Below are 9068 nucleotides of genomic sequence, written 5' to 3'. Positions count from 1 at the left end.
GATAGATAGATAGATAGATAGATAGATAGATAGATAGATAGATAGATAGATAGATAGATAGATAGATAGATAGATAGATAGATAAAATCTTTTTTAATATGGTCCAAAGAGCCTTATGCTACTCTTATGCTACAGTCAGTTGAAGAGAACTGTGGCGTCTTCTCTGCATATACCCAGCATTTGAATGGGTTCATATTCACCCACTGACATTGAAAGTGATAGCTGTGTGTTCTCTGCAAAGGTATATTAAGATCAGTTTTAGGCACTACTGGCCATGATTTAGCACTAGTGGTCATTATTATTTATTTTTTTAAATTAGACAGATAGGAAATGGGAAAAACAGAGGGGGAAGACAGGAGGAAAAGGTCACCAGACCAGGACTCAAACCTGGGACAGCCTATATACATGGTTGCTCGCTTAACCCTTGCATCACTGCTCTGCCCAAGTTATAGTAACTTATATTGTTGTTTATCAAGATCTGGTTAGGGTGCATAAGACCAAACGTGGTGTTCAAGGTAATTTCCTTGACCACCACGAGGACTTCACCACTGTGCATTGCAGATGCCCTTGACAAGGTCAGTCCAGTACGGTGTTGAGCTCAGAAGCCAGACTGGACACAGATTTTTCAATATGCTTACTGATGCAGGGGAAGTTTGGGGTAGGCCTGAGGTTCTGCTTTTATTAGAATAGTGTATTATTTTGATGAAAGTTAATTAATAACAAATATATCTTTTAGAATTTTGTTATTAACAGCATTAATGTATATAATTCAATTAAAGCATTAATGAATATAGTTGACATATCAGATTATCAATTAAGAATTATCAACCTAATTTACTAGAAAATGTGGTTATTTAAAACAGTTGTAAACATGGTTGACACTTATGGTTGACACTTAAAACCATTTTAATTTACGATTGCTTTTGGTAATCAGTAATCAATTACCAAACCATAAGAATTCCACAAAGACATCCACAGTTTGAATACATTTTGTTTAACAATTAACATTAACAATTCCCTGTTACAGAAATTTTTCTGTCTAATAATGTTACTTGAAAACACTAACTACTAAAAGGAGAAAACAGCAAAAACTAATAACTTTGGAATTAGCATACTTAAGGCAATTTTCACAATTTTCATTGTTAATTAATCAAATGATTCTCATTTTGTCAAGATGTATGAACAGGTCCTACACACGCATACTTTTGCCGGAACTGTTTTTGGACTCCTGGACCTCTGAACCAGCCTGTTCCTGTTCCGATCTGTTTGCCTGACCTGGCTTTGATTCCTGGACATCTGGGCTTTCATGTTCCCGTCTGAACAGTTTGTATGAACTGTCTTTGGAAACGTGGACTTCCGAACCAGCCTGTTCTTGTTCTGACCCATTTGCCTGACCTGGCTTTGGACTCCTGGCCTTCCAGTTCTGATCCGTTTGCCTGACCTTGATTTGGCTTGTTCTCCATTCTCCAGGGCTGCAGCATCTGGGACACTCTAGGTGGACTCCAACGCATGTTGTTGTTCTCAGCACACAGGGTGAACTGTTAAACCAGTTAGTGACTCACGTGTTCATATCATCCTCTGTAGTCCTTATGTATTCAATAACCTGTGTTTCTTTCTGCAATTTCCTGTGATAGATGCCCTAGCAGCTGCTACTCCGATTAAACAATTATTGTTTTGATAAACACTTTTGAATTATGCCACTGTCTGTCTTGCCTTGAATACTGGGTCCTTCTGTTCTGAGTCATGACAATATCGAATGATTAAAACCCCAGGGAGCTCTCAGAATCCACTTAACATGGGGAAAAGACTTAAAAATACTGACTAAAGGGAATAATCCAAAATACACAGAAAACATAATTTGGGAGTAAACTCAGAAACTAAACACACACTACGAGTTAATAAATGTGGAAACAACATACTGGGATAAATGAATACAAAGAAATGTGCTATTACTCTGGCCATCAAGAATTATTTAAATCATGTACATGGCATTTCAGTCTGAAAAAACAGGTAGAGCCCAATGTTAAAGGGGTAATAGAATGGTTATATAGAGTATTTGGTGCTGGTCCTTAAAGGGATAGTTCGGTATTTTTGACATGAATCTGTATGGCATCCTGGTCACCAGCGGCATGCAATCACACTGACTTACCCCTGGCAGCGTCCTGTGAGCAGAGTTATCGTCCAGTTTTGGTCAAGCCAAAAGTAGTCCGGCAACAACAGCCATGTCTCCCTCCGCCGCGGAGGGAGACATGGCTGTTGTTGGGCTCGCTGTCTGAATGACGGCGCGCACTGATACGAACAGAGAGACTGTAGATAGGGCAAGAATATAGAACAGTAACAGACCCAGTGTTTGCTATTACCTTAAGTATTGAAGCTCCTCTTGATCTTCACAGCGGGAAGTTTCCATTGATTCTCCAATACAGTGATGCCCGCCATTCTGTGGGTAAGGGTTAGTGCAAGTTCGACGTCGTGAAATCCGACCCCCAGAACACAAGGACCAGGCAGACCAACAGGACCAACTACCATGGATCACACCTTTATTTAGGTTCATGTAAGGGAGAAATAAAATAATGTATTCAATTTTATAGCCACCTTTGAAAATGTAAAATATCTTTACTCTTATCAAAAACCTACCCTGTTGGTTATCTGCCTCAACTCCAACCTCACAAGCCAGCCCAGATGTGCCAGCTTTGCAAATGCATTTGCATTTGTCCCCATCCAAGACTGCCAGTCCATTGTTCCTGCACGGTTGGCAGTGGCAGGGATGGCTTTCATGCTGATATTGTTCTATAGCTTTACGTAGATAAAGCCTCTTCACCCCACTGCACTGAACTTCCTTAACCAATTCTGAAATAGGTTGAAGCTATCATAACAAAATGGTTAGATGATCAATTAAAAAAGAGAGCATTTCATTTTTCAAATATCACATAAAATTTTAATCATCACCTTCTGCTTTATGATGACAGGGAATGACCTAATAGAGTCAGCCCAATTTGAGTACATTTCCCAGTTCCTGTCTAAATCACCAAGCTGCATGTTCTCCAAAGCTGCAATATGCGCTGGACCACCTCCCATCACCTTAACTTTTACATCGTTGTTAGGAGTTCTGTTTTCTGTTTGTAAAACATTTGTATGAATGAGAGAAAATTAACGTTCTCTAAAATGTGGGATTTCTTTATGAGATGGAAAATGAAAATAAGTCATACCATTTCTCGTTGTTTTTGAACCGTCACTTGACGAACAATCTACTCTTGTAATTGGGAAGAACAGAATCCAGCGTTTTTTCTTTTCACATTCACGATTCTGAAAACTCATACTTGCTTTGAAACAGATGAAAAAGAAAGACTGATGTAAAAATGTCAACCGCCCATAACTTTTTCCTCATGACAATTTAATTTTTTTGTTTAGTTTTTCTGCCAAAGTTCCTCAAACAGTTCATGACGGATAACAAACTCACAAATTGTTCAAAAATGTAGCACTTGAAAAGCAGCAGAAAAAAACTTGTTTAAATCATGTTTCATGTCATGTGTATATACATTTTGTAATAAGCAGTTTAAGGATCATCTACATGTTCCAAAAAGTTTAAACAACAGTGTACAAAATGGTGTCAAAAACAAAAATACAAATGTGAGTTTGATGTGGAAGTCCTTGATGGGCATGCAAAGTCCTGATCTCAGCCTAACACAGTAGATTAGAGCATTATTGTAAGCCAGATCATTGTCTCTAAAATAATGCCTGACTTTCCCGTATGCTTTTGAAAGAACTATTAACAAATCTCTTTAAACTCAGTCCTGGACCAAGTAGGAAGAAGGAGGGACCTAGAGTAGCAGAGAGAAAGTACCCTTAATCAGCCTGGCTCTATGACATAGAGCAGGGAGTATGACTGCAGACAATCTGAACAAATAGGATGTTAATAGATTTATTTTGTAATTTGCATATTCTGTTTGCCTGCTCAATACATAAATGTTTAGTTATTCGACACTTAAGTGATATTAGCTTCAAATCACCTTTTATTTCTGCTTTTGGCAACTTCAACATTAGGGCTTGACCGAGTAAAAGTAAAGTTTTCGTACAACAGCCGAATCATGTTTCAGTAACATAATTCAAATTTTATACCATGTCATGTTTTTTCAATGTAAATGACACAAGGAAAAAAAAAATATATATATATATATATTTACACTTGTATTATTTCTTAGTCGCCCTATTTTTTAGACTTTGCTTTTATTAATGATGAGAAATTAATTCAGGAAAGTAGTTCTTTTGTTTTTATTTTCTTTTACAAACAGTTTAATTTCAATGTGCTTTGAGAAGTCATCAGATGAAATTTGATTAGGTATGTTCTGAAGTTAATAAAAATCCTTAATCTTGTAAACTAATTTGCATGCCACAAAATCACCTGCAAACCAAAATGTAATTATATTACTGTTAGCATTCGTCCAAGAAAAATGTCATGTTTATAAAACACTATGATTTAAAAACTCTTACTGATATGCTTTTCAGTCTCTTCGTCGATTGAAAAGATAGAGGTCAAGGAGCCCCCCATGCTTCCCTCAGATATGTAGTGTGTTCCAAACCTCTCCAAAATCTTCCTGTAGGCTGTGTAGTCATAAACAGGAGGTAATTTGGCCAGAGCCATCCAGAACTCCTCAGATATTGGGAGGTATCTGGGAGAATTACTCTGGAATTGAACTACCTCTATCTCATTCCGTAACACCACAAGTCTTTTGGTCTATAAAGAAAGAACACATGTGTTATTTAAAGGAAATTCATTTTCTGTCATAAGTTTAGTTTTTAAGCAAATAGTCTAAACATGATTTAGCAAAATTGTTAAAAACATGACATGACAAATGCCAACATACTTCAGACATGTCTAGTGTCTCATGGAAGTCATAATTGCGATATCCTGTTGTTGTTCCTGAAACCGTCTGTCTGTTGACAACATCTTTAGCATAGTGCCATTGGCTGGCAAACATCTCATCACTAAAGTCCTTCTGTACTTTAACCTGAAAAAATAATAGAGTTTACATTATTTGTATTTTAAACTGAATATTACAAAATAAATAGCTGAACCATTCCAGCTTAAATCTCTCAAGTGGCAGAAGTCCCTTTCTGTAAATAGGTCTTGTTATGTTGCAGTCAGCAGTCGGTAATCTAAGTTACTCCAGCAGTTAGCAAACATAATAGGGACATTTATGAATTTCATTCCGCTCAACGTTGAAAGACTTCTATAAAAGCTAAGGAATCTAACTCTGCTGTTTTTAGTTTAAAATAACAACCTTAAGCAGTGTTATGAAATTTTGGACTTAAAAGAACAAGTTTTGAGTTAATTTCAACCTTGTTAACAATGAACCATTCGATTTTAGTCAAAATTAAGTTGTAACATTATTAAGGTTTTATATATTCATTGTTATATAATGAAATAAACAAGTTAAGTACAAACTGTAAAGCACTTACATACCAACCTACCTGTTTAATTTGTTCACCTTTATTGTGTCCACTCTGTTCACATTGCTTAGCCTCTGGTCGACTTTTGACACTAGGTCATCTCAAATCACCACAAGGCCAAGTTAGAGTAAAAAAACAAAAAAAAACAAAACAAAAACAATAATGCCTAAAAAAAACCACTACAATCATCTACCTACATTTGCCTTATCTTATTGCCCATGTCTAAATTAACAGTGTTTGCTAAATTTGAAATCTGTTCGACAGCTATAAAAGTCTTTCTTTTTTTAATATCATTCTCAATAAATTTGGGTGGTTTAGGATTACCGACCATCTGCTTTTCTTCATTTTAGGTTGCATTGGCAGAAAGAAAACTGAATCAAAAATTCTCTGTGACTACATAAAAATAATTTTTATTTGTATTCTTTGCTGAACAAATATTTGTTGCTGTTTCAATATGCTTACAAATCCTCAACTTTTTCACTCTTTTTCTTTCTATTTGTATGGTTGTCCTCTGGTTATGTGAGGTCATATCATATTGATGGCTTTAAGGTAAAAAAAATTAAATTTGGAGACAAAAAAAACCCTGTGATAAAGTGTTATAAGTATTCCCAAAGAGGAATCGAATTATCAATAATATTGATATTATTAATCAATAGAGTGTCACTTTATCTCACACTTAACTCACAGAAAGTCAATCAGTTGCATACAAAAAGCGAAAGAAAGAAGACCAGACGTCAATGCGCTAATTATCCTACAAACCAGAAAGTTGTACTGAATAGTGCTGAGGGGAAGCCGATAATGAGTGTTGTGGACACCACTAAAGATAGATCGACACTGGCCCCCAAAACTCTTTGTGTTGATGACACTTCCTCTGCTTTTTCCAGATACAACATCAAACCTGGGGATAAAAAAATATATATATAATAATTGGGTAAATCTATTTACAATAGTGTGAGGAAATACTCGTGGCAATTGAACATTTGTTTACATTTTGTCATGTCACAATCATCACCTTCTAAATTGTTTACTTCAAATCTTTATCTCTGATTTGTCTGCAAATGTGTTCTTAGATCTTCATTTTGTTTGCTAACTAAGGCTTTCACAGGATAGATTTACTCAAGGCAATAAGTGGTGTTGATTTTTTTAAATTAACAAATATTCATTTGACTGTAATTAAACATTGTAATTGGTAAGAGGTTTTGAAAACTACTTGTTCTACTGTTTCAAACTTATGCTTTTAGGTTGAGTGGATGTTTTGAGGGGCCAAATGAAGAGAGAGGTAAAGATGAGTTTGCAGATTTAATAAGTATCCTAAGGCAACTGAAGCAAAAATCCAAAAATCAAAAATACTGAAAACCAAAATCTAGGAGACATCAGGAAAAACACACGTGAGGAGCCTTGAATACGACGGAGCAAAAATACACTGATTTATGGGTTGAAATGTGACAAAAAAGTCAAAAGGTGCAAGGGATGTGAATGTTTTACCAAGTCGTCATGCAGTTTTTGATAGTTTAATCTATAAAGATCTATGACAGGTTTTTTTTTACTCACCCTATTCCAAGTAGCTCTACTTGAGGTGGAGGAACTGTATGTACACACGTGATGTACTTTGTAGGAGCACAGTCATGCTCATCTAGTCCATCTCCCTCACAGTCCTGATCACCATTACACAAAAGGGACTTGCTAACACACTTCCCTGCAGGTCAAAGTTAAAACCAGATGATTAGAGGATATTGCATTTTTTTTTGTGTCGTTTGACTTTTCTAAGAAATTGTTTGTAACCTGATCTACAACGGAATCTGTCTCCACATCCATCGTCCAGTGGGCAGGCTTGTGCAGTTTCACAGGACCTGCTCTCACTACGGCCTCCATCGCAAGGGTTTCCATTGTACTGAGCATAGACAGACATGGCTCGGCTTCTTGTCTGTAAAGACAATGTCAAAAAGTTTATGAGTTACAACACTTTTCAGATGACAATGCAAAATGGCAGAAGCATTAAAAACTTCTTCATACCTGTAATTTGGTGCAAGGGTCACAAACTGACCAGCTTCCATAAGGCCCCCACTCGCAATGAACTCTCTGGACACAAAACCTTAAAAATGCAATTATAATATAATAATCCAAAAACAATAAATGTAAGTAAAAAATTTATAACATCTCACATTTCTGTTTGTATAATACAATGGGTCTATTGTGAAACAGCAATGAAAAAAAAACTTACACTCTGGCCAAGAACAGGCTGAAGAACAGCAGCAAAACTGTTGCACAGAGTTGCATAATATTCTGACGAGAGGAAAAAAGCAAAAACACATTTCTGTTAACACCATATGTATATGCTAAACAACTGCGCTTGTAGTTTTGCAGTTTATCTTTTAAAAGTTTCTCTGCTACCAAGAACAAAATGTACTTGCCTTCATGGTGTTCGAAGCAAAGCAAAAAGGAGGGACGTGTGCAGGCTTTCACCCTGTGTAAGTATATTAAGCGGAGTGTAACTGCTGAGAACACTCCGAGGAACTCATGAGAAAAAGTGTGTGGGGGTGGTATTAACAGCAAAGGCTGTTTTAGAAGGATTTTTGTGGGCGTGTATTTCATACAATGTGGGGACCATTATCTATAAATCATAGCACTTTGTGGAGACTGAATGCTCTAGTGGGGAGCAGTGCCTGGTCCCCATGGGTACAATTCTTTTTTTAAGGTAAGGTGTTAAGTTTATGACTAAGTTGTGAATTAAGTTTAGGTTTGGTTTAGGGTTAGGTATGAGCCTGTTATGTTAGGTTTAGAGGAAGTGTGCCTGTGCGTGTGTCTGGGTCTGGAGGGAGTGTCTGCTGAGTTCCAGTTATGGCATCAGAGTGGGGACCAGTTTTAGGATTTCATTATCAAATTGAACTTGCTTTTTTGCTAACTGTTAGGTTTAGGGCCAAGGGTGTAACTTTGTGATGGAGGTCGGTGGGGCCACTTTACAAGGGTGGGTTCTGATGCACCTGCATATTTAAAGACATTTGTGAAGAAAAGGCTGTTCATTTCATGCCATTTCATTTCATGCATTTCAGTTATAGTAGTTCTGTGATAAGCCCACGACGAAGAAATTGTATTTGACTTGAAAAAGAATAATAAATGATGCAACACGGTAGTTTTTTTATGCTGCAACAGAAGGGTTGTCACACAAGTTAAACATTCCAATAAAAGGTTCAATTGAAAATGAAGAAGAAATAACTAAGCTAAAGATAGGTCTCTACGATATGTATCTTTTTTAGTCTTGCTGAAATGCAAACGTACATTTTAAATATTGCATTATTAGTTATTTCATCTTTCCAATTCATGATCCACCACTGGTTCGTTGTTGGATTGCCAACTTGAAGAGGGAGGATTTGCCATCGACCTTCCGGCCAAAGAAAAAACATGTAATTAATCCATTACTCTCTGCTTCGCATTTTGCCCTGGTCGTCGCCATCATGGATAATAGCGCGTTGTGACAAACACCAGATACAGCACTGGGACTTGCTCAACAGCCGATACCGCACCGTCATAAACCGGTGGATGGCAGTAGAGTTCTTTGACAAACATGGATGTCTCCCGTAAAGCACATTCAAATGAAATAACTCTTAATTAAAAAACACTTA

General features: G+C 36.7%; 1 protein-coding gene across 2 annotated transcripts in view; it reads right to left on the bottom strand.

The window, feature by feature from the left end:
• Positions 1–7967, bottom strand: part of LOC107097938 (complement component C7-like) — a 13674-nt gene extending 5707 nt beyond the window's left edge. For both annotated transcript variants that reach the window (XM_015395320.1, XM_015395311.1), the window contains exons 1-12: positions 7860–7967; positions 7670–7731; positions 7462–7540; positions 7231–7372; positions 7000–7144; positions 6208–6346; positions 4863–5006; positions 4489–4732; positions 3207–3320; positions 2947–3113; positions 2635–2863; positions 2361–2535 (exon numbers count right to left, since the gene is read on the bottom strand). In XM_015395320.1, the coding sequence (XP_015250806.1) occupies positions 2361–2535; positions 2635–2863; positions 2947–3113; positions 3207–3320; positions 4489–4732; positions 4863–5006; positions 6208–6346; positions 7000–7144; positions 7231–7372; positions 7462–7540; positions 7670–7731; positions 7860–7865 (1646 nt within the window). In that variant the 5' untranslated portion in view covers positions 7866–7967. The remainder of the gene's footprint in view (positions 1–2360; positions 2536–2634; positions 2864–2946; positions 3114–3206; positions 3321–4488; positions 4733–4862; positions 5007–6207; positions 6347–6999; positions 7145–7230; positions 7373–7461; positions 7541–7669; positions 7732–7859) is intronic.
• Between the last annotated feature and the right edge of the window lie 1101 nt (positions 7968–9068).

Source organism: Cyprinodon variegatus, unplaced genomic scaffold, assembly GCF_000732505.1.
Source record: "Cyprinodon variegatus isolate N-32 unplaced genomic scaffold, C_variegatus-1.0 Scaffold26, whole genome shotgun sequence".
Classification (NCBI taxonomy): Eukaryota; Metazoa; Chordata; class Actinopteri; order Cyprinodontiformes; family Cyprinodontidae; genus Cyprinodon; species Cyprinodon variegatus.
Note: the sequence above shows the minus strand (reverse complement) of the source record. Positions and strands in the feature narration are given on the sequence as shown.